Here is a 25,074-nt window from a genome sequence, read left to right on the forward strand (position 1 = left end):
ATCAAATATTTATAATATTATCACAATTTTGTATATTATGTTTTTAGGATTTATTTACCCATTTACTTAATTAATTGCAGTCAAAAAATAAAGAAATGGTTGATATATTTAAGATAATTAGTATTTACAAAACACGGTTTCAATTCATCCTATTTTATTAACGAGGAAACAAAGTTGGATATTTTATTTTTTAAAAATAAAATTTTAATTTTGACTAAATTAAAGATTTAATAAAACTAAGGTGAAATTGTATTTTTGTAATATTGAATAAAGTCTAAAGTAAAATTATCTTGATATAAATAATGATAATAATAAAACTCAAAAATCCATAGTTACACATATTATAGGTACAAGTAATTTTAATATTTGGTAAGAGTTGGGACTTCAAAGTAAATTATGCATATTTAGAAAATGATCCCCATTTTTAATTTGTTTATATAAAACTTCGGATTCTGGCTTTGTCCGGAGACCGATCAAATATATAAAAGCGAGCTCATCTTCAATGTTCCTTACAATAACAGAGATTCATCAGAGGCGCGATGAATCAACTGTCCCTGAAACGCTGAAACTCAGACCCGACGAAATAACAGACCCCTAAACCCTGTCGTCAAAATTGGGACAAAACCGCAAGAACTGAGTTTTGACTAGAGTCTACAGTGGAAAGGCAGGATTGAAGCTCCACGGAAAACGCACAGGCTCGATCAATCAGAACGAGAAACAGCAAATAAAGGTATGCCACAGTCGAGTACTTTTCGCCTGATTGAGAATAGAACAAACTTACCATGACTGATAGCAAAGGATACCGCTTCTTCTCCTTCTCCTTCGTTCGGTTTCCATCTCAAACTCAATGCTCTGAGAGAGAAAGTGAAGAGAAAGGTGGTTGAGTTTAATTCCAGTCAACCCTCCTTATTCGCTTTTTATAACCACAGGTTACTCTTTTTCTTTCAGTCTCATACTCGTACATAAAGTTACATTGTTTTGCGGGCACAAGTCTGGGATTCGCGGGAAATGAAAGAAACCTTCACAACCAATAGTCCTTGTCCATGATACTTATTGCCAAATCATGTGGGCCTTGAGAAACATCCAAAGGCATTCAACAAAGATTGTTCCACTTCTTCAAACGAGGTGCTGCTTGCCAAATCCCGTGTCAATGTTCCATTATTCATTTTGAAAGTTATTAAGTTTGTTTACCGCAGATTTTAATTTTTCATTTGACAAGGTTGTTCAGGGGTCTACTGCGGAGAGATGTTTTCTCACAACTGCTAGCAAGTGAACACAGTAATTATGGACCAGAAAGAGAACGTATGTTCTCTTCTGTTTTTCCATTGGGTTGTATTGATGGGGCTAGATTTATGTCAACGTCGATAGGGAGGAGTATGCGGAGTAAGGTGGAAAAGAGAATGAGAAGAGAGACAGGGAAGACCCTGAGAGAAATCAGACGTGCCAAAAAAATAAGGAAGAAACTCATGACAGATGAAGAGAGACTATTATACAGCCTTAGAAGAGTAAGTACCCACCTTTCTCTTTATATGTCTCTGTATGTTGCTGTTGCACATGTATTCATGTTGGCAAGCGCTGGGTTGTAATTGGATAGTATGGTTTATAAATCAAAAGGAGATCTCATCTTCAAGTTTAAAAATTTCTAGCCTGTTGTTATCACTGCAGATTGCTGGAAGGCACGAGTCATTGTGTAGTTACCTGCCTCCGGCAGCCTGCAGTGGCTAAGTTGATAAGGTCATTCTCAAATAGTATGCAAAATACAGATTCATCATTCAAAATGAAACTTTGATGTTTCAGCATTACTGCTGAAAGTAATTGTTCTGTTGCTTCTCTTTCAAGCTTTCCAACTTCTACTACTATACTGGTTGAGCATTGGGATATCAACATTGTGCAAATGTTCATATATCTGACTCATCTGTTACATCTCAGACTGGATTTGAACCCTAGAATCATAACAGATCAGATTAGCTGTTTTAGGTTGAGTTCAAATAATGGGTCTGTTCTCCATTGGTGGCTGTGTCCAGAGGTCTTATCTGAAGTTGACCTTTTTTCATTTTTTTAAAGCTTTGCTTCATGCAGTTTGATTGTATTTATGTGCATGTTTTCTAAATCAGATATTCTAAGTCTGAAAGCCGTCAGGTGTCATTACTGGATGTGCTCTCTACATGGTTATATCTCATAATTGTTCCTGTAAAGAACCAAAAAAAAAAAAAAAGCATTATGTCTCTTCCAAGTTCATATCCAAAAGTACTGGATGGAAGATCAAATTTCGAAGATCTGGGTCAAACAGAATCAAATCTGGATCTTTATATTTCCTATTCCTGATTGGTCATGCCATCTGATACTTACTGGACAATTGAACTGCAGCCATGAATCAAACAAGATCCATGTAACTTGAGTTGAAACATCCACTGGGCCATTGAAGATTGATGAATTGCTTCCTCTGCTGGATTCAACAATTTCCTCTGCCATTATATTCTGAATAAAAGGCACCCAATAAGAGCTCAATGAGTATGCATAGTTGCTATCTGTGCTGATTTAAGTTTCAGACAACCTGACTCTTCCTAGCTTGGCTGTAGTTTCTACAACAATCGTGGAGAATAAAAATGAGAGATCATTCCTTTTTGTTTGAGCTCCATGGCTCATGCCATGAAAAATTACAGAAATAAAACTGATAGAAAAATCTGGAATATGGGTAACCCAACCTTTAACTTCTCAACTCTAGAAAATTCCTGGTTTTCAGGTTGCAAGGGAAGAATTTGAAAATTCAGGTGCTGTTTTGTAGCTAGCACTAGCTAGCACAAGAGAACAATTCATTAGGAAAGTATTCTCAGCAAAAGAAAAAAAAGCAATGGCTTGAACACTTGTGAAAGTTACAGCAATATCTTGCTATTTTTTTACCCAAAAACTACCATGTCCTTGCCATAATAGGCTACATCACTTTGATAGAGTTTTCCTAGGATTAGTCTTCCTAATTACAATTGAATTGAGATTTACTAAGTTGAAACCCTAACTGAAAAAGAATTCCATCAAATAACTGAATACTAACAATGAACATTTTACGACTTGCCTAAATTGACTACTAAAAAAGGGAATTGCTAACCAAACACTTTCCAAAATAAAACTCTTCTATTCGCGACTTATTAACAAACTAGGAAACTAATAAAAGTAAAAACTTGGTGACTTTCCTTTGATAGAAAGTACTAAACCATGGTACTTTAAAAAAAAGGTGACTTCCCAAAAATAGCAAACTGTTGTTTTTTCGGTCTTTCCCTTTCCTTTTCTGCTTCTTCCTTTGATAAACCTTCAATGTTTTAGGATAATTTAGTGTCCTCCTAGTCTTCATTTCGCTGTAATAAGGTGATAGATGTTTGATGATGAATGTGTCAAAGATGTGCAATTCCGGAGGCAATTGTACCTTTTAAGCATTGTTATTGATCTTTTGTAGAACTTTACAGATCCCTATCTTCTTAGGCTTGATCTTATGATATTCACCAGTAGGATACCTTTCTTTTAAACCTCAAACTTCTTCAAGACATCAAAAGTAGGTAGAGGAAACCAAAAGGTTCCACTAGGATCAGGCGTCCAAAGAATCTTGTTCAAATAGGTTAGCTGAATATTAATGCATTGGAGGTCAGAGAGGAGCCGGGAAGCCAAGACAACCTCCGAATCAGATAAACCATGCCGGAATTGAAGATCCCAGCAATCAAGAGAGGACCAAAGGTCGACAATCATAGAGTTTTGCGATAGACAAATGGGAAGTAGGGGAGCAAAAGAGCTACCCAGAGTCTTGCCACTGCACCAACAGTCGAACCAAAAACTGATTGTCTCCTCATTGCCAACAAAGTAGTTGACAACAGTATGAAAAATTCTAAGCAGAGGGTAGAGGGAACGACCGATGGTTATCGCCGCTGGTCCACCATCTTCTTTGCGGACGCAAGTTCTTGGCCACCATTGGTCTCCAAAGAGCATTGGGATTGAAGTTAAACCGCCAAAACCACTTTAAGAGGCTGGCCAAATTCATTTCCTTAGTAAGCCGAAGACCAATCCCACCATAACTCTTGGGGTAACAGACCTTAGCCCAACTAACCAAATGGTACTTGAAAACATCGTTGGATCCATGCCAAAGGAACCTCTTTTGAATCCAATCAATATGGTTGCAAACTTCCATTGGGCAACGGAGGAAAGAGATGAAGAAAGTTGGGATACGTCAATAGCCACCCGAAGGAGGGTTAGCCTCCCAGCCGAAAAGAGAAGACGTCGACGCCAAGTAGCCAATCGATGTTCTAATTTTTCAATGACAGGATTTTAGAGTTGCTTGAGAGGCCTCCCGGTGAAGAGGGGAAGCCCAAGGTGAGTGGTGGGAAGAGAACCGATCTGGGAAGCCAACCTGATCTTGACATGTTCTCTAAGTTTACTTTTGTTTTTTGCAAGATCTAGAGTCTTGGCACTAGCGTTGATAAGACACTAGTTTTGATACCAAATTACAGCAATAAAGCTGACTGAGAAAGCTGGAATATGGGTAGCCCAACCTTTATCTTATCAACTCTAGAAAATTCATGACTTTCAAGTTACAAGGGAAAAACTTGAAAATTCAGGTGCTATTTTGAAGTTAGTTGTAACTAGCACAAGACTTGCCAAAGTAAAATCCTCACGGCTGATGTGCTCAGAAGAAGAGGTCACCCATCTATAGATCCACTATGTCCTTTCTGCCACAATGAAGCTGAATCCGTCAGTCATACTTTATTAGTGTCAGTACTCATGGAATGTGTAAACCTCTGATTTTTGCAAGTTGGAGATTCAGTTTTGTATTATTGCCGATCTGATAAGCTTCTGCAAGTCGATCTTTGGTTATCCCCTTCTTGGTCTCGACAAATTGATTATCTCAGCCTATGCTAGTTTCGTTCCGTGGGGGCTTTGGAACGAACGGAATAGAAGACGGTTTGATGTAAAGGTGAGTCTGAGGCAAGAATAGTTGATAGAGTGACAGGGCAAATATCCACCTGGCTATTGACCAAAAAACCTTTCTCCTCTTTCAAGGGACCAAAAAACCTTTTTCCTCTTTCAAGGGCACCGTCATTCGAGACAACTGGAGCAATTTGGCGAGGATGCACATTGGAACCAAGGTTCCAGTTATGAAGGAATGGACTACCCCGGAGACTGGTTACCTAAAATTGAATTTTAATGGTTCTTCTCTTGGCAATCTAGGGATCTCGGGTTTTGGGGGCATCATTTCGGATTCATCTGGGAATCAATGTTTTTCTTATGCTGGTCCTTTAGGCATATCTGACTCAACGTCGGCCGAGTTACATGGCCTTCTTAATGGGCTACGGGTGTTCAGAGACAAATGCAGTGGGCTTATTCACATTGAAGGGGACTCCAAGGCTGTGATTGGTTAGTCCCAGCGCAGTACTACTCCCCCATGGAGGCACTAGGACATATTCCAGGAGATTTTGGATATTGTATCTTCTTTTTCATGTATTTGGTCTCACATTCCGAGATCTGCAAATTCGGCAGCAGATGTGCTTGGCCAAGGAAGGAGCTTTCCTGCAATCTCTTGCTGTAAGGGATTTGCTCCCTCCACCCTTGTAATTTTCTCTTGTTAATAGAAATACATCTTCATCAAAAAAAAAAAAAACTAGCACAATAGAGAAGTACTTTAAGAGATTATTCTCAGCAAAATAAAGAAAAAAACAATGGTCCTCCAGCAGCAAAAGGTAAAATCTGTATTATTCTTGAACAACTTGTGAAAGTTACAACTTATCCCCCTATTTATATACTCTAAAACTACCATGTTGTTGCTATAATTAGCTACATGACTTTGATAGAACTTTCCTAGGACTAGTCTTCCTAATTACAAATGAATTGAGATTTACTAATGTAAAGTTGGGTCCAAGGCTTATCCCAAAATGACTAATCCAACTTAGGAAACCTCTTTTCCTACTAATAAACTCAAGATCTTTGTACTCACTAATCCATGTGGGACTATTTCTTAACATTCCCCCTCATGTGTAGACCCTCTTTTGTGGCTCTACAAGTGGATAATTTAGGTGTAGGTTCTCTTTTGGGGCTCTACACAACTAATTTGAAACCCACTTGCTGGAAAAAGAATACCAGAAATTAACTAAAATAGAAATTACAAACAATGAACACTTTATGCCTTTCCTAAATTGACTACTAATATAGGGAATTACTACCCCAACACTTTCCTAAATAAAACTCTTCTATGGAACTTATTAACAAACTAGGAAACTAATAAAAGCAAAAACTTGCTGACTTTCCTTTGATAGAAAATTCTAAACCATGGTACTTTCCAATAAATAACAAGCTATTGTCTTCTCAGTCTTCCTCTTTCCTTTTTGCTTCCTCCTTTGATAAACCTTCAATGGTTTGGGATGACTTAGTTTGTCCTCATACTGTTCAGTACTTTCTTCAACATTAGAGTTATGTACTACATCACTTCTCCTATCTAGTTACAAGAGTGTGGAAGCTTTATTTGGAGAGCTTGGATGTGGAGATATCAATTGTCGTTCCTGTCATCTTTTGACAGGCTTCACATTTCCCAGAGCTTATCACTAAAAAAGAACATATTGTTTCATGCCAAGGAACCAGTTTAACCTTAGTGAAATAATGTCATAAAGCCTGATTGAATTGAATCGTATGAGCATTTTCAAATGACTCTAGTTATCATTAGAATCGCTGCTATCATTCACTTGGAAAGTCAGTGTTTTGTTTATGTGGCTAATACAGTTTGTTGGTCATGATATAAACTTAAAAAAAGGCATTTGACATTATAGTAACCTGTTTCAGTTACTCTACGCTCTGAACAATAAAACCTCATTGACCATGTATCTGCTCCATTATAATCTAATTATATTTTAGATTAAATACAAAAATTTGAAGAACTTCGTTTTTAGGAAAATTTCTAATAAAGAGACAGATGTATGGTTACCAGGATAGAACTTCAATATTGTGTATTAGTTGAAATGCATTTCCTACCCTTATTTATATTTCTATTGAGCTTTGTTGAATTTCTAGAGAAGAAAATAATTCATTGACTTATTGTAACCAAGTACAATGAGGCTTTATTTATAATAGAGGAAACAAGTAGAATTGGATTATAATTAAACTACCCATGTCCCAATTATACCCAAAGTTTAACTCTTCAAAATAAGTCCTACAATAATTAAACAATTGAACATGAATAGAAGACTAAAATAACTAAAATTCCTCCAATTGAAACACTTTTGTGAGACTTTTTCCCATGAGACTCCTATTAGATTGCCATTTTAATTCTCATTCTTGAAGACTTCTTCATATGACAGTCATGTAAGATTTTCGTTTCCCCCTCAAGTTGGAGTTTGTAACTTCAGCTTGTAAAGAAAAAATTTCTTGGTCTTCACTCTGTCTTCAATTTTCTTTGGCTAAAAAATTTATCATTGATGCAAAAACTTCATCTTTTGTTCCCTATTACTTAAATATTTTGGTCACATAAACTTTACTACAACATGTGGAATAAAATACCTCTTTCTTTTTTCTTCTTCTTTTACTTCTCTCATTCAAGCTGGGGATAAAAAGGATATAGAAGACCCAGTTTGGACAAAACAAATATAGGAAAAGAATGTCACTTCTAGTCGTATGACAAAATTCCATACACAAGTCAAAATGTTATAGTTTACAAAAATTCCACTCAATGTCAAAGTTGGAAAAAAGGCCTAATTTTAGGGTACAACAAAGAGATTAGTCACTTTCTATGGGTAACTCAAACAAAAATCACCTCTTGGGTGAAGAATAAAATACTTGATTCACACTGGATGTTGGCACACTCTTATACTTTGTAGGTAATGGATCTAGCATTGTTCCAAAGTGATGAAAAATAAGATAAATTGAAGAAATACTAGAGGAACACAAAGATAGTAGCACTTATATTTCAAAATGGAAGCAGGCGACATTGCAACACCCATACTTCCAAAAAAATGAGGTGTTCATCAAATCAATAGATTAATGAGAGTGACCAATCTTGACACAAGAACAATGATCAAACAACTTAGAAGATCAGGTTTTTATCATTCATTTTGAAATTTTTTGAAGGAATGAAGTAACATTAATTTAGAGTAAAAAGTTTACGACAATTGACGAAAAAATAGAAAGTTCGGGGGGAAGCTCAAGGACACTCAAGGACACACAAGGACAGTAAATGGAGATGAATAAGAGAACTTTTCTAGCCTAAGAGTCAATGACAGCAAGTTAATAAAATAAAATAGAAAACTCCAATAGAAAAAAAATGTGAGACATTGTTTATTTTTTTAAATAACTTCAAACCCTTATTTAGGGTTTCATGTAGGAGATAAGTTAATTTTTTTCAGCCTAAGTGTCAATGACAGCAAGTTAATAAAATAAAATAGAAAACTCCAATAGAAAAAAACGTGAGACATTGTTTATTTTTTTAAATAACTTCAAACCCTTATTTAGGGTTTCATGTAGGAGATAAGTTAAATTTTTTCAGCAAAAAGGGCTTATTGAAGAAAGAATTTCAAAGGATTTCCATCCATTTAGGATTGAATTTCTGGCATAGAAATTGAAGAGAAACAGAGAGAAACTTTGGTATGCATGGCTGCTATATGTTTTATGCAAAACCGAATTTTGAGAGAGAAGACAGGATTACGATGCTCATTCTTATAAATCGATGAGACACGCAATTAGAAAAACAAACTTTGAAGCCTAGAATTTTATGTATTCAAAGGAAAAGTAACCAGAATTGAAACAAATAAACTTATCTTTGAGGAAGGAGCTTAAAATTTGGATTTTCCGCAAGCAACATACTTCAAGCGTAACCTTTGAGTCTTCCAAAATTATCTCTCTCTAGAAACATTGGATTGAGAAATGGTTTGTTGGGTTATAAACTAGACTCGCAAAGCTTTCTTTAGAAATATAGTTCTTCATATAAAGTCTATTTCTTGATGGCATAAAATGCCTCAAAAAACGAAGTATTCTGTTGTTACTCGTACCTTTTCTACTATCTGACCTTTGTGCTTCAGTTGCTCATTTCTCTTTGTAGAAAACTTCGGTTAACAAGATTCTTTTTGAGTTGGAAAATAGACTCAAATACCTTTCCATCAATATATAATTTGTAGTATGAAAAGTGTATTATGGAGGTGAGAACGTCAAGTAAAAAACGGGTACTAGGATTGGAAATTTTGAATGAGGAAGAAAAAAAAAAACACAAACCTAAACTAATCGAGGAAAGGATCACATTATCTTTGTGGGTTGATTGAGTCGACTCACAAAACCTGCTCTGATAACATGTTGAATTTATGGAGAAGAAAATAATTCATTGACTTGTTGTAACTGAGTTCCATGAAGCTCTATTTATAACAAAGGAAACAAGTAGAATTAGATTATAATTAAACTAACCACGTCCTAGTTACACCCAATGTCCTCTTTAAGATAAGTCCTTGAGTAATTAAGTAATTGATCATGAATAGAAGACTACAATAACTAAAACTCCTCCAACTGAAACACTTCCGTGAGACTTTTTCCTGTGAGATTCCTGTTAGACTCGGCCATATTTTTTTTTTAAAATGATTCTCTATATGAGACTCTTAGCCATATTAATTCTCCTTCTTTAAGATTTCATTATATGAGAGTCATGTAAGACTCTTTCATAATTGCTTCTTCTACAAGCCTCATTTTGAAGGATGATATAGATGACCCAACAACTTTCTATGCATTTTAAGGTTTAAAGTCAAGCTAGTTTCTCTGTTAGTATATGAGTTCAACACACTATTTTATGATGAATATTTTCTGTGGTTAGTTTGATTGTCTTTTCATCTATCTATTTCTTGAGCTTGTCTAAGCTGGTTTCTGTTATCTTATGTATGAAGGCGAAGAAAAAGATTGCTCTGCTACTTCAAAAACTAAAGAAGTATGAGCTGCCTGAGCTGCCTTCACCTCGACATGACCCAGAACTTCTTACTTCCGAGCAACTTCAGGCATACAAAAAGATCGGCTTCAGGAACAGAAACTATTGTGAACTTGGGGTCCGTGGGGTGTTTGGCGGTGTCATTCTTAATATGCACATGCATTGGAAGTATCATGAGACTGTTCAAGTATTTTGCGATAACAGTCCTAAAGAGAAAATAAAAGAAGTTGCAGCCATGCTTGCGAGATTGAGTGGTGGTATTGTGGTTAATATTCATAATGTGAAGACTGTAATAATGTTTCGTGGCAGAAATTATAGGACACCAAAAAATCTGGTTCCTTTGAACACCCTTACCAAAAGAAAGGTTCGTCACTATAACCTTTTTTGCTTCACCTTTCATTTTTGCTTGAGGAAGAAGTTAGTATCTTAAAGGAATTGCCAAAGATTTCAGCATTGAACGGCAACACTAATGCTGTGTTGTTGCTTTTTTCCCTCATAGCTATTTTTTTTGCCTCTCTTTGTGTCACATAGCCATTCTAACTGAAATAGGTTGTTTGCATTTTCTTCAGCTGATGGGAAGCATGTATCCTCTTGTATTTTTTTTTTTTTTTTCTGTTTCTTTTGTATGTTTTTCTTGGTGCTGCCATATAACTATGTTGGCTTTGTCATTTTCAGTAAAATTTATCTTATTTGTTTCTTGGCGCTTTATTCTCATGAAGAGCGACTCTCTTGTGCTTTGACTCAAAAGTGAAGCTGATGATTGGAGGACCATATTGGTCATTCATTGGTCATTCATTGCTCTCAGATGCAGTAAATAATGTGTAAGGCAATCAATGAGCTAGCTAAAGATGCACTATTACCCAGCTAAAAAGTAAATTCCTGACGGCTCTCCAGCTGACAAGAGATCCTTGGAAGCCATATTTCTAAATGGCAGTGATTTTTCAACTAGTAATTTTTTCTTAGCTTTTTTTTTTTCAACCAGATTCTCAGAACTATTTTTTTTTTTAAGTGGCAGTTAAAAAACTGTATTACTTGCTACATTTGAGATATAAATGCTATTAAATACATAATATCGAAACTCTTCCCCATGTTTATGGTTGTTCGGGTGCCTTCATTACTTTCTGCAGAGAATTTTCTAGTTGTTTGCTACATGGACTCTGACGTTTGATCACTAAGGATATATCTATATCTTTGATTTTACAGGCACTATTCAAGGCTAGATTTGAGCAAGCTCTTGAGTCTCAAAAACTAAACATAAAGAAAATAGAACAGCAACTCCGGCGAATGGGGGTAAACCCTGAGGACCCTGTTGCCATGGCTAGCATCCAGAGAGTCGCTTCCACATTTTTCCGGGCCATTGACGAAAAACAAGGAAGTCCGTATGTCTTACAGGAGAACAAACCATCAGAATCTAAGCTCAGCCAGCATGATGAGCCAGAAACACCTTCGGAGGACAGTGACCAGGAGGAGCTTGACAGATTCATTGAGGAGATTGAAGGTGCAGCAGATAAGGAGTGGGAGGAAGAGGAAGCAAGAGAAAAAGAGGAGATGAGTAAGACGATTAGTTACTGGAATGGGAGGAGGAGATGGTTGGATGCTGAAGGTTCTGGGGATGAGATGAGAGGTCAAAGGAAGGTTCAGGCTGGTATAAAAAATAGTAGATGGAATAGAAATGTCGGTGGCCCTTCGGATGGTGATGAATGGGATTCTAATGATGAGGATGGAGTGTCAGAATTCCAAAGTGATGATACTTCAGACAGTGAAATGGATGAGAGGGAAACTAGAAATGAGATGAGGGGGAGTAAGGGTAACTTGGGTAGTAGGGAGAGATTTAGAAGAAAGGAAGCTATAGTTTTATCTGATGATGACTTGGAAGACAAAGAGGAAGAAGGCTACTTGGGGTCACATTATGTAAAAACTGATCCAAGGGAATTCAAGGATAATGACTACTACAGCGGCAGTGATGAAGAATGATTGAAGTTGTGGATGAGTAAAAACGTGCACCAAAACTGAACATCAAAAAACACGAACATGCCACAGCCAACTGGCTTCAGCCATAGTGCTAGCTTGAGGCCCTGAATGCTTCAATCTATGGGGGCAATTTTTTGACCTGACATAGTATTTAAGTTATTTTTGAAATCCAGAAAATGACGGTACTTCAAGAACGATATGGCTGGAATTTTTTCTAGAACTAAGATGACTCCCCTGTAAAATTTCAGGAGCTGTTTGGAAGTTTCATATGTTGATTTTCAATGCTTGAGCATAACTTCTTCTTTTTTATTGCTCAAGAGTCTCCAAATGGTGTTCATGATATTCTTTTTCCTATATTTTTCTGTTTAGCGCCAATGCACCTTAAATTAAAACTTCCCTCAGGTGTGAATACAAATCATCTCCTTGAACTTGATCGCTGCATTAACAGAACTGTGCATGGAGGGAATCAGATGACTGAAATTTAAAGATTTCACCATATCTTCTTTATGTTAAATTCTACAATATTTAGGTTTGAACACATAATTAACTTTTTTGCTCAATTCCTAGCTAGACTGTTTCAGTAGATGAAATCCCATTTTTATTCCTTAGAAGCTACTTTAGTCTTATTTTTCTAATTTAATGATAAGATGGAGAAAGGAATATTGGTGTAAATATAATGAAAAAGTTGGATGTTGTAGATACCTTACAAAACTTTCAAACACTAACACTAGTTAGTTAACCCAAATCCAGTCTTTCTTTATGCCTTCTTTCAGACAATCCATTAACCAGTTATGGGACAAGAGTGCTAGACTATCCATTTCTAAGTGGCATTGAAAATCAGTTTTAAGAAACCATGATTGGAGCTTGAAGCAATGCTTACCTTTGCCTGAATACATGGAATATCGATCATGGGGTCCCTTTTTTCTCGAAAGAGGGGAAGCTGATCCTACTTGCTACTTGCATTACTTCTAGAACATCATATACAATGAAGGATTGTACGAGGAAGGAGAAATCCAGACATAATATTGTTTCAATTAGGGAGAGACAAGGGAGATAATTCGCAGATTCAGCACAATTATTCCAATCCAAAGTGCATAGCATCATGAGCAATCAGCCTTAAAATCTTAGCAGATTGACTGCTCATGATGTTATATCACTGCTATCGAGCTCTTGCGTGCCAGAGACCGGCGATGTATGAATCTATCGGAAGCCTCCTCCCAGAGCTGGCGCCCAGAAATCAGCTCCATTATCACTTCCGACTTGCAAAGTGCAGGAGATGGGAACAAGGCACAGACCTCTACTCCTCAAGTCCTTCTTTGGTTCTCCATCAATAGCCTATACCCACAGCAGAAGAAGAAAAAGAAGAAGAAGAAGATTTAGTGGCGTTCGACTACCAAAATGGCGATTTACGTGAAATGATCAAGATTTAAGGACCTTATCTGGGGTTCCTCTCCTCTTGATGCAAGTGTCATCCAGCAGCTAATCAAGCAGCAATAATAGAACAATCAGCATTACAGTGCTTTTTCACTGTTCAAAGTTGTTTTAACGAAAATGGACCAAGTTGTGCACATCAATGCTTTTTAGCAGATGAACCCAAGATTAAAGTTCGAAAAAGCTTTGAAGACCTTTGGCAACTTTTTTGTAAAGTGAGAAGTAAACAACCGGCTTTTCGTTAACAGTGGCGTTTAATTGCTTTTCAGGTGTTCATTCGTGGATCCAATAAAGCAGCAAAGCGTACCTGACCCGGGTCTTCTGGGAATATGCAATTCCTCTCCCCCTGGACCTGTCAAAGCAAAACGTCTACACTCAGAAACAAAAACCACTAGCCCACGCGCTCTTCCCCAGCTCTGTTGACTCATTTTCTTCACCGTCATTAACGAGTGATTAAACTCTGAATTGAGCTATGAAAACTGATAGAGAAGACGACATACAACCCCATGTCGGCATAATGCCGCAAGACGGTAAAATTTTAGTGGGGACCCATTGACAGAGAGATTGGGGGAGGTGTGGGAAGAAGGTGTTTGTTAGAATGACTTACCGAGTGTCTCATGTTCTGAGAAGCTGCACTGCCCAAGTACGGCGAGCTGAGGGCCTGCAACAAAGGCGGGGAATAATTTTAAAGCTCGAGTGCTAACTTCGAAAACTAAAAGTAGTTAAAACGAAAAAAATCCAGCAACTTTAGCTGCGTGCGCTACGATTCCTTCGTTGTCACCAAACCAAAGGAAGGACCGTCACCTCAATTTGACTCTGAAGGAATCTTATGTATCCAATAGCTTCTAACAAGACAGAGGCGGTGTCAGTCTGCAAAAGAGCACCCTTCTCAGAACCCCTTTATCTTAAACAAAAAATAAATGAAGATGAAATTCGATGGCAGGAAACTAGAAAGAATTTTTTTATCAAAAGAGTTTGCCCGCATGTAATGCGTAATCAAAGATTCTCTTCAATTTGATGCTGCTGTTCTTCTGAATCTAAGAAGACAAAGTCTGTTTAATTTTAGTGTAATATTTTTACCTTCCCAAATGGAGAAACCAGCTGATGGAGGGATGTTATTCTGTCTCCTAGCTTCTCCTTCCTCACCTGTTAAAAAAAAAAAAAAAAAAAAAGAAAACCATGAATAATTCTGCTACCTTGGGCCTTCAGCAACCCTGAATTACCTCCTCCTACCTTCATCTCTTATAGCAAGATGTCCGAAATGGAAAGAACCCAGGTAAAAACAAGCAACAAAAAAGAGATAAAGAGAGAGAAAAACACTTTTATCTTTCAAGGAGGAGAAAGAGGCCGTCGGAGTGTTTATGAGCAGATGGGTAACGATCGGTAATCACCTTGAAAGTAGATTGTGCTGAAGAAGGCTGAACTTTGGCCTTCTTAAATGCTGAACCGTTTGCCGTGCTGTTACACTTTAAAAGGCGATACAAGAAGGATTAGAAGCTGCGTGTCAGACTCCAAAAACTTCAGTCCATGAGAACGACCACCCTAAAAATAGTTGAGTGTGCAGCAATGATGTTTCTTTCATGTCCCATGGATTAAGGGGAAGATGGACAAAGGTTTGGCCATTTAATGAACCCACGAATTGTTCATCTTTAATGGTGTCGCATCTTTTTTTCTCTCGTTTGGTTGAAAGAAGAACAGTACTCACACCAACTTTATAAAACATTTTCTCGAAACCCATAATTCCAGAAGAAATTAGTAGCCATCAGCGGTGTGGGTAGGCTTACCTCGGAAGAACGATCATGTTGCTGATGCCTCCCTTCCACCTTGTTGTTAGAAAAATCCAGCATATTGCTGCTGAAACTTGTGACACAAGACCTTGGAGAAGCTGGTAGAATTTGATTCCAGGGAGACCTGACTGCCTGGAATTCTTCATTCCCGTGACCATGGGGGTAGCCACTTTCAGAGGTTTCATGCTTCACATCAACCATATGAGCATTCGATGGAGGGAACATCACCTGGTCATTCCAATTCTCCATTTTCTTAGCCTGAAGCTGATTAAAGCCACACCTATCTCCTTCACCCACCAGGCCACCTCTGCATAGAACCACAAAAATATATCATCATCATCAGCAGCAGCAGCAGCATCAACATCTTTCTTTGGGAAGAAAAATGAGAGAATAACATGAACAAAAAATCCAAATAATTAAAACAAGTGCCAGAAAGGATAAGGTATGTGGCTAAACATGTGAGGACAGGTATAGAGACAAGCGAAACTCGGAAACCAGGCAAAAGATCATATTTAGGAGGAAAAACCATTCGTCCATGGGTAAGTAAGTGGTTAATTCGGATGTGTTTATATGTGAGACATTGATAAAGAGATCAACTGATCTTTAACAATATATGTGGTCATCCGAAATCTACAACCAGATGATCCATGTGAAATCTGTTTGTGATGAAAAGAAATTCGAGTATCTTTACTCCAAGAAGAAATACACGGGCGGAGAAGCTATAGCGATCCAAGAAGGAGAAAGAAATTTACAGTAGCAGTTGGCTCCATGACTCGGGCAACTCTTGATTATCTTGCCAGGAGGCCAAAGGAAGCGAAGCCGGAGGTGGGTAAGGAGGAAAGAGAGAAGAAGACGACGAGGACGAAGTAGAAGACGGAGAGGCAGAAGAAGAAGGCAGAAGAGGAGACGGTTGCTGGGGTGGTGGCCGCATGTTATTAACGTTCCACCAATTAGGGTTTCCGGCCATCATTTGTTGCACCGGTGAACTCTGCAGTACTCCTCGATTCATGGGTGCAAAAACAAGCTCTCTCTTTCCTCTCCTCTACTGTGACCAAAATGGCTTGTGGGGAGCTTTGCAGTTTCTGAATGGGGCTGGAGCTGCTCTGCTTCTCTTTTGAGGAATATATGCATTAGAAATGGAGGCTTTGTTTTTTCTCTGTTACTTTCTTTTCTACATCATATACATACATAACATATACATATATATATATATATATATAATGAATCGTTTCTGCTTTCTCTCTGCTTTTGCTTTATCACAAAGTGGGGGCAGAAAAGGTGGTGGCAGTGCTTTCAAGCCAAAAGGAGTGGTTTTAGGGCTTAGATGATCCCTGGTTTAGCACCAGGATTGTTAAACCCTAGAGTTCTGTTTCACCTTCCTTCTGTTTTTTAATGGGAAAACTCTAAGAATTTGATTCTTCCCCAGCTGCTTCTTTATTAGAATTTTTCACCCACATACACATATATAAAAAAAAAAAAAAAATTTTATCTACATCAAAGATGAAATCCTCATAATCTCTCTCTCTCTCTCTCTTACGAACCAAGTCATCATACCCAAAAGATTTGATACATATACTTAGATCATACGACTTATCTTAAAAGCTAGTACCTATCGATCGAAAGCCTAACAATAAGCTTTAAAATGGTAGGTTTATAAGTAAATTAAAGATATAAGAAACATATAATCAAGATTCAAGGTTTTTCCAAGTTACCTCTCAAAAATCAAGGCCGACTATTTTATAAGGGTTAATTCTTATAAACGAATGATCCTAATTCTGTCTCATATCGAGAAAGGCAACTTAAAATTTACACGAAATTATCTAAAAGTTGTTATTAAAATTTTATTTTTTAAAAAATAAAAATATAAATCTTAGTGAGTGTTAAATTTTTTTTGTTAATAAAATTTTAGTATTTATACCTAGAAAGATACCAATCAAGAGAGAGACACTCATGATAAGCTAAAGTTTTGATCATTTATTAGATATTTAAAAGACAAACATGTCCCAGGGCCGGCACGTGAGAATATAGATGATGACCGGCAGGACCCGGTTCCCGAGAAGTCAAGACCCGAGGGTAGTGTCCGTAACCCTAGTTCCATGATTAAAATGCCGACCGCTCTTCATCCAAAATTATTGCCTGAATTTAGAACAATTTTAATCAACATTTTCTGGTTTTATTCCCTCCGTTTATTTTATCTCTTCTTACATTCCTCGTAGACATAAACAAAACCTAAATCTTTCACTCCGTACTCTGCTTAAATCTTTGTCGGAGGCGCCATGTCTTTTTCTGCACTCGCCTTTCTCTTTCTCTTTCTCTTTCTTTCTCCCCATTTTTATTTTTTAATTTTTTTAAAATAATGGTTTCTTCCCTGTTTTTCTTTTAATCTGGGCTTTCTTCCCTGTTCCACCTCGGCATCTCCTTCCTGCAGGAATCACCTTTCTTCCTCTGGTTTCACCTGACTAGCTCTTCCCATATTCCGTCTTTCAGGAGAAAGGCAGAAGGCCCTGAGAAGAGCTTGAGATTTTTTTTAATGTTTTTTTCTGTTTTATCCTGAACGCTACTGCTGCTGCATGAATGAACTGAACCGATCATCAAAACCCTAATTTTGGTCCCAGAACAAAAGGGGTTGATCACCATGCTTTTATTTGCTTACTTCCTTTTTTCTTCTTTCGTGTATTTTGCTTTTGAGACTGCCAATACTGGCTAAGGGCTCCTGTCCTTCTTTTTCTTTCTGCTTGTTTCTTCCTTTTACCCTTTAGCTGTGGCTTGTTTTTCGCTTGTTTGCTTTTGCCTGAACCGTATAGGCGATGCTGGTTATTCTCTTCAGGAAAGCGAGCTTTGTTCTTTGTCTTCAGGAAAGCTAAAAAACTGGAGCAGTCACAATGAGGATTTCTGGGAACGGATCTAACTGGAGAACCGATCTAAATGCATGTAAAAAGACGAAGGATGTAAAAACTTTGTCTATTGCATCTATCTGTTTGTGTCCACAGAAAGAGAGAGTGACTGAGCGATATGCTGGAGATTTACAGAGAGAGAGAGAGAGGCAGAGAGTTGTTTATGTTCAGCAGACGATTATTAATCAAACAAAGTCCAGAATTACAGTATTTACTGCATTGGAACTTGAAGTGGCTCAGCATTTTTGGTTCTTGCAGCTTCCCATTATTCCTTTCTTATGCCAATTACATTGCATGGCTTCTTGCTTGCCTGATCATAGGATTCCCTTCATATTTTATATTTCCCTAGATATTCTCTACTCCCATTTGATGATCCCTAGAAGGCATGCTACATAAAATTTTGCAATTTATTCCATTGAGCCTCCCTAACCCTAGCTCTACTTTGACATGGCTCCTCCCCACTGAGCATGAAACCTTGTACCCTAGCATAGCCACAAAGTATCCCATCATGCCCTCTTTCTCTTTTAGTGTAAGACATCCAATTTGGTTTATTATAAATATAGAAGATAATGATCAATGAACACCTCCTCTCTTTTCCCTTAAGTTAATCCAATTCTAAGACAGTCCTTCCCTAGTACTCACCTCTCCAGCTTTCTGATAGTCAATTACACTAACATATCTTTGTATGATACAAAGAACTCTTGGTCATCAAAAGTTATTTCCTTCACAACCTCAATCACTTTCCCAGCCTTTATTGATCTCATGTGCATTCACATTTAACACTTAGAGGTGACATCTCACCATTAAGACTACTGTTTGACAGCCATTTGAAATTCTAACCACGGATTACTGCTTCAGACATAACCCAGTTTGTTGAGGCTAATTGTCGTTAGTTCGGTTAATCGTTGAGATGCCAATCCGGACAGTTTAGGCTGATAAATTCATGATTCTTCCCACTATATGAAACATAGGACAAGATCATTACTTAATGTTCATAATCTTATCAGTTTATTCTGTTGTTAATCCTTGTGAGGATGATCTGGGATATTTTTTTTAGCTTAGTTTTGACATTTTGAAGAAAGTGTGATGGACTCTCTAGCTGCTTTAAACTAGCAATATCATGAGTCAAGTTGAAAGAAGATAATGATCAGCATTTTGGGTGATGGAGGGTTAGTTTAGTTAGAATACTTAAACTAAAACTTCCAGGTGGGTGAATGGTATCCAAGAGTACTAGAGCACTCTAAAAGTGTTTAGGGTAATTCAAATTGAAGCTTCTTTTGCCGTTCGACACATGGCTGCTTTCGATAACTTTGCGTGCACGCCTGTCAAAGCGCGAACATTATGATTGAGATTAGGACTAATCCAATCAAGTCAATCATGTTTAAAAGTAAGAAAGAAGCGTGTTTAAATTTTTCAACGAGTTTCAAAATATTTTCTTCAAGTTTTACTTTCCTTCTCTTCACATAGTCTCATCATTGATGGTTGCCCAATACTATCCAATGAAAAAACCTAGGTGTATCATATTCATTGCAAGATTTATCCTTGACAGAACTGCAGCAAAACAGGTATAAAAGATGTTCAAAAAAGAAACCCAAGCATGTTTCTGATAAGAAAATTGAAAATGAAAAAACTTGCAAGAAATTTCCACAACCCAATCAAGGAAACCAAGACTCCAAATGAAATTTCTTAAGTAACCAAGCAAATGGATTCATCTTGCAATGCAATTGTTATAAATAAAAAAAAAACACCTATCACATTCAGTCAAATTAAAGAAACTCAAAAACCCATCCTCAAAACAGTCTAAAAAACTGATCCCAATACCCCACAGCTTTGGCTATTCTTGTTTTCAATACCCTCTGTGTTCCTTTGTCTCTTTAGCCATTGAAAACAACTTTGAAGTTCCACTTAACACACACTCAAAAAAAAACTAGATTTCTTGCTCACACTCATTTCAAACAATCCAAATTTTAAAAGAGAGACTATCACTATCTCTCTCTCCTTTTAAGACTTTGAGCCTTGACCACTTTCAATTTTTAATGCTACTATTGCAAATCCTTTTTCTTTTCTTTAACTATTATATGAATCAAAGAAGAAAGTATGGACTTGTTCATGAGTTTTTGTCGGGATTTTCTAACCATCCAAGATGGGCATCTTACAACTTAGCTTATAGAAAAATGTATCACACCACTCAATTATTTTTTTTCCGATTCAACTATTCGACTATTCGATCTAGGATCCTTTCATTAGGAGTTTTAAATGTGAATAGCAAAGTTTAGTGGATACCTCAGTAACCTAAAACTAACAAGGTATGTTCATTTTCCTAAGGAAAATATTTTCCACACGTGGGAGGTTTCCAGCCATGGGAGGGTGCATGTGTCTCATGTTGGGGGTATCTAACCATCTAGGACAAAACTTTTGGCCGCTTCTCAAAAGCAGGTAATATGTATAATTATTACATTGGCTCGGGAAAGTCCGGGAAAGACGTTTCCTCTCACGTGCGAGTCAACGTCTTCTAGGGGAGAATCATGATTCGTACGTTATTACAAAGTAGACAGCAGAAATCAAGTCAGCGAGGCACATGTGGTCACACGTGTAAAGATGGAGGACAGCGAAAGGACAGAAAAGGAAGAAAAGAAGAAAAAGTAGGAAGCAGAAAGACGGAAGTGACCCCATGGGAGGGGCGGCGAAGGGTGGGCCCCCCCCCCCCTGCGGAGTCGACTTTTGGTAAAGGCGAGCCGTTTGGACGGGAGCGGTGAGGGAGGGGTTGTAGGTGTCGGCTTCGATTGGGAAAAACCGACAACGACCCTTAACAACTTCCGCGTTTTTAGTTTTTTTTCCCCCCCTTAAAGTCTTGGTCACGCTGGGGCCCACCATATGTGAAACCAAAGTAGATTTTACTTTATTCGCTCCTTTTTTTATATTATAAAAAACAGAATTTACTTTATTTTTTACGTCACTCTTATCTCACCAATGCGTCAGCCCTAATGTATTCTATTTGGGATTTTTTTCCATCTATTGATATTAATTTAATTTATAAAAATAAAGAAATAAAAAGGGAAAAATAGATATTGTTTAAAAAAATTTATCCACTTCCCTGTTGGAATATTTTAGTCATTATTTAATAAATAATTAAAATAAAATTATTGACCTTATTCAAAGATAAAAAAAAATCACCCCATCCATAAGATTTTTATATTCAATTTTTTTTACCCATTTCTCTAGTAAATAATTAGATATTAATTTTTATATTAATAATAATTTACTATTTATAATTCTATATTTCTAAATAAATATTTATATATAAATAAATATAGTGAAGGATGTTATTTTAATGAAAACATTAAACAATAGGATTTTTATATATGAAAATTTTAGGATTGATTTTTTTACATATTTTTGTGAAGTCATTTTAGGTATTTAATTATTAAATTAATGATTCTAATTGATTTAGCTAAATAAGGGGCAAAAACTTGAATTATGATTAATTATTGGAATTTATATCGGTTTGGAATGGTTGGATGAATATTTTGTAGAAGTAAGAATATTTGGTGTTTGCTTTATTCCCTAAGTGGAATAATCACTTTGCATGATTCGTCTTCCTTATTCTAATTCCCTCCTGATGATTTTGACCAAAATATTCCAAATATTAAAACTTTGTATATTTGCTCGTCCTTTTCTTCTTTCTTTCTCTTTTATTCTAAGTTCTTAGTTGTAGGTCGAAGACCGATTCCATCTTCTCATTGAGGAGAAAGCCAAGTAATATTGGTAATTTATCCGATTAGCCGTTCTATCACTTCCTTAGATCACCTAATAATATAAAATAAAAATTACAATTTTTTCTATATTGTTATTAAAGCAAATTTACCTAATTTTACATAAAATTACAGCTTATCATGTTACATATGTATATGATCTAGAAGATTTTCATGTAAGTAGTTCTCTTTAGTGATTTTCATGAATTTATGCAAGTTAGTTCAAATGAAACAACATAACAGTGGGGTTGATCCAATACGAAAAGTCATTTGGTACGAACCGTTTGATCAACAATTATCTCAGCTGTCCGACCAACGATTGAGATAACCATTTTGTATGTTTTGTACCAAATGACAGTGTTAATTGATTACCCTTTTGGAGCTTAAAAGCAAATTTTTGCAGGATTGGACTGTGCAAAACACTGGGTTCAGAATGTACTTTTAATCCATTTTCCTCTCAGTTCAGTAAAGTGGGTGAGACATCACAAACCCCTGCTGCAAAGAGTTCAATTTTTAACAGCCAATATCTTTTTTACTTTAGATCATATCCAAAACATGAGGAGAAGGAGGTGCTGGCCACAGCAAATAGCTTTCACTTCAGAAAAAAAAGAGAAACCAGACAAGTTGAAGGATATTTTCTGCTGTACGATCTGTTGATATCCACTTTTATTATGCAATATTTGACCTGAATCGTTTGTATCTTGGCGCCATCAAACAAAGAGAAATGATAAAAATAAGTAAAGCCAGGACCCATTTGCCTACTGATTTTCAACCCTCCGAGACAGCACTGGTTTTTGAATACTGAAACCAGTGGATTAAGCAGACTTTGATGAATATAAACCAGCAAGAAATTATATTAAATCACGGCATCTGTTGGACAGTCTTATCAAGAGCTTTTTTCTACTCGATCCCAATTTGATTTCATAGCAAATTTCAAGCTTCACATCACCACTAAAAGACACCTCAATTAGATTTATCTGAGGTTTGGTAGAACATGGAATGATGGGTCTATTTTACTGTCTGCAATTTGTTTGGCTTTTGTCCCGAAGGAGTACTCAGGACTGTATTGACTCCATTGCAATCTCCATCATCCCAGTAGCTGAAACTGATTCAGATGTCATGACAGGGACAGTGAACACATCCCTCCATTGAAGAGAAACTCCCTTCAGAAGTTCATTGAACGAGTTTGACTTGCTTAGACTATATTTTATGTTTAAATCGTTTTTATAATCAGATGATGCTCCAGTGAAAGATGCTCTGAGGTAACCTTTTTTTCCTTTTCCTTTCTCTTTAAATCATTGATCACAAGACCTATTTCGTTGCACTGTTCTTAGTTACTGGAGGAAGAGAATTATATCCCAACCAGGCAGGTTCCAAAGAGATCAGATCATCGGCATTACCGTAAACTGGTAACAAGAAAGTAATTAATGATCTGGATTAACCAAATCGTTGTTCAATGGAGGGAAGTAACAAGTGAAGCAAGCTTTGGCAAGCAAACCACTTGAACAGCTGGTTCATGTCAGAAAGTAAAAAGTAGAAAATGAAAAGGGAGCCCTTTAGGCTTGATTTGGATTATTGTAAAGCAAAAAGCAATTAAATGAATCACATTCATCATCCAGGATTTGAAATATACTGTTCATAACCTGAGTAACAACCAACTGAAATATGGGTGTGGCTCTGAGGCCATTAACGTTTTTAAAATTTAATCTTAAAAGTACCCTTTTCAGTTGGAGATGGGATAAGATATATTCATGCTGTCAAGTTGAAAGGAGTGGCTTCTACAACTACAAAGCAGTCTTTTGATGATCCATTTGGAGTCAGTCGATTCTTTCTGGGTTCAAACTTCAAAGTCTAAAAAGAGCTCCCCCAGCAAGGGTTTTTGAAGTATTTAAAAGATTTATTCGGAATTTTCAAGTGGTGATGCTGCTAGAACTGTTAGAGTCAGCAAGAAAGTGGGTAGTAAACGTGAAAAACTGGTCGGAATCACGTATGATTCAGATCCTTCTATGATGGCAGAGTCCCTTGTTTTCTTCCCATCCCTTTTCTTTCTTTTGTTGCTTCTTATCGTCGAGTAGTTGATGGATGGGAGCGGAGGAGTTTCTAGCTTTCATAAGAGAAGACAAATGATCCAAACTTTCTGGCCTTCTTCTCCGCGTTTTCTTCTTCAAAAGACAGGCTTTTATCTGCTCCGGACAGTCTGTAACTCTCACCAGGAAAAAAAAAAGATCTGGTAAATTCCAAATGGTAACTGAGACAGATTGAATGGTCGATAAGAGAATAACCATTAAGGAATATAATTCACCGAGGATAAAGATACAGAGACATAAACCGACAGAAGGAGCTGAGAATTGGGAGGGGTGAAGAAAAATGATGGCTTACATATCTGGATGATTGTGGGCAAAGGAGATGCTTTGAGATGACCGCAGCAGTCGGGAGTCTGAAACCGTGCAGGCCTAGACTGGTTCGTGTTAGATTTTTCTGGGGTCTCTCTGGAGGGGGCTGGATTTGGCTGCAACTGAGACATTCCTTGTGCTTCTCTGGTTGCTGATCAAATCAAGAGTTCATCACCTCTGGATGCAGTCCTTGAACACGTTTCATGGACTTGACCTGTTTGCACGAGTAACCAAAGCCATCTCGGGAAGTGTCTAGTCATGGGCTTCTATCCAAGCAATGCTTTTGGAAAATTTAATTCTTCCTATTTCCAGTAGGTTTCTTGCCTTGGTTTTTTCTCTTAATATCTTTCTAAATAAATGAAAAGTCCATACAGATGTAAAAAGAAGTCACATGTTCCAAACTTCTTTTCATGTGAATTTTTCTTTTCCATGGACCAGGTTTATTTATCCGGGTTTGACTCCTCAAGGACCCAGTCTAACGTCACCATAACATTATTTAAAAATAAAATAAAATAAATAAATAAACATGGCAAAGCTTTTTCCCTCAAACCAGGAGGAAAAGCAAAATCCTGCCTCCTCCCCCATCATTTAAACCCCTCTCCCCTTCTTTGGTGTCAACAGGGAGGAATTCTGGCCATTCCGACTGGGACAGTGGCAGCTCCTCTCCAGCATTACTCAGACATCACAATAGGAACACCCACCCCCCTTCAATGCGCGCAGGGGAGCGCAATTCAACCAACAAATCCAATGGAGTCAGTCAGGTTTTTTTCTTTTCCCTGGACTTTTTTCTTGTATGAGCTGGAAAGAGGGTTAGATCTGATTGAACCTGATTCAATCGGCTCTCTGTGCGGTTTGTATAATACTGGTTAAGACTTTACAGTTATGAATTTTTCGTTACTTAGCTTGCTGATGTTATTCTTGCTG

At 37.1% G+C, this 25,074-nt stretch overlaps 2 protein-coding genes across 3 annotated transcripts; one reads left to right on the top strand and one right to left on the bottom strand.

Annotated features, from left to right (window-relative positions):
• The first annotated feature begins 535 nt into the window (after positions 1-535).
• On the top strand, positions 536-12,175 carry LOC137950164 (CRM-domain containing factor CFM9, mitochondrial-like). 2 transcript variants are annotated; one of them, XM_068796546.1, is made up of 5 exons: positions 536-730; positions 949-1,125; positions 1,220-1,505; positions 9,885-10,286; positions 11,126-12,175. In XM_068796546.1, the coding sequence occupies exons 2-5, from the start codon at positions 1,064-1,066 to the stop codon at positions 11,894-11,896; spliced, it is 1,521 nt and encodes a 506-aa protein (XP_068652647.1). In that variant the 5' UTR covers positions 536-730; positions 949-1,063; the 3' UTR covers positions 11,897-12,175. The 2 variants fall into 2 exon arrangements, with proteins under 2 accessions (XP_068652647.1, XP_068652648.1); XM_068796547.1 differs by having other exon boundaries at positions 1,229-1,505.
• Positions 12,176-12,693: 518 nt separating this feature from the next.
• On the bottom strand, positions 12,694-16,263 carry LOC137949835 (transcription factor bHLH68-like). Its single transcript, XM_068796040.1, has 9 exons — positions 15,864-16,263; positions 15,109-15,418; positions 14,716-14,790; positions 14,405-14,470; positions 14,129-14,194; positions 13,932-13,985; positions 13,632-13,676; positions 13,328-13,372; positions 12,694-13,228 (listed from the first exon to the last, which is right to left on the bottom strand). The coding sequence occupies exons 1-9, from the start codon at positions 16,118-16,120 to the stop codon at positions 13,094-13,096; spliced, it is 1,053 nt and encodes a 350-aa protein (XP_068652141.1). The 5' UTR covers positions 16,121-16,263; the 3' UTR covers positions 12,694-13,093.
• Between the last annotated feature and the right edge of the window lie 8,811 nt (positions 16,264-25,074).

This window comes from Aristolochia californica, unplaced genomic scaffold (genome assembly GCF_029961685.1).
Source record: "Aristolochia californica isolate CCGP_79_NKW_82.1479 unplaced genomic scaffold, dmAriCali1.0.hap1 SCAF_14, whole genome shotgun sequence".
Classification (NCBI taxonomy): Eukaryota; Viridiplantae; Streptophyta; class Magnoliopsida; order Piperales; family Aristolochiaceae; genus Aristolochia; species Aristolochia californica.

Bases quoted from the DNA above. Each gene is read 5' to 3' on its own strand.
- LOC137950164 (XM_068796546.1), top strand. From the start codon at position 1,064: ATGTGGGCCTTGAGAAACATCCAAAGGCATTCAACAAAGATTGTTCCA. The intron at 1,126-1,219 runs GTGCTGCTTGCC...TCATTTGACAAG, and splicing joins GTTCCACTTCTTCAAACGAG to GTTGTTCAGGGGTCTACTGC. The intron at 1,506-9,884 runs GTAAGTACCCAC...TTATGTATGAAG, and splicing joins TATTATACAGCCTTAGAAGA to GCGAAGAAAAAGATTGCTCT.
- LOC137949835 (XM_068796040.1), bottom strand. From the start codon at position 16,120: ATGAATCGAGGAGTACTGCAGAGTTCACCGGTGCAACAAATGATGGCC. The intron at 14,791-15,108 runs GTAAGCCTACCC...CGCCTTTTAAAG, and splicing joins AACATGATCGTTCTTCCGAG to TGTAACAGCACGGCAAACGG. The intron at 14,471-14,715 runs GTGATTACCGAT...TTTTTTTAACAG, and splicing joins CAGCACAATCTACTTTCAAG to GTGAGGAAGGAGAAGCTAGG.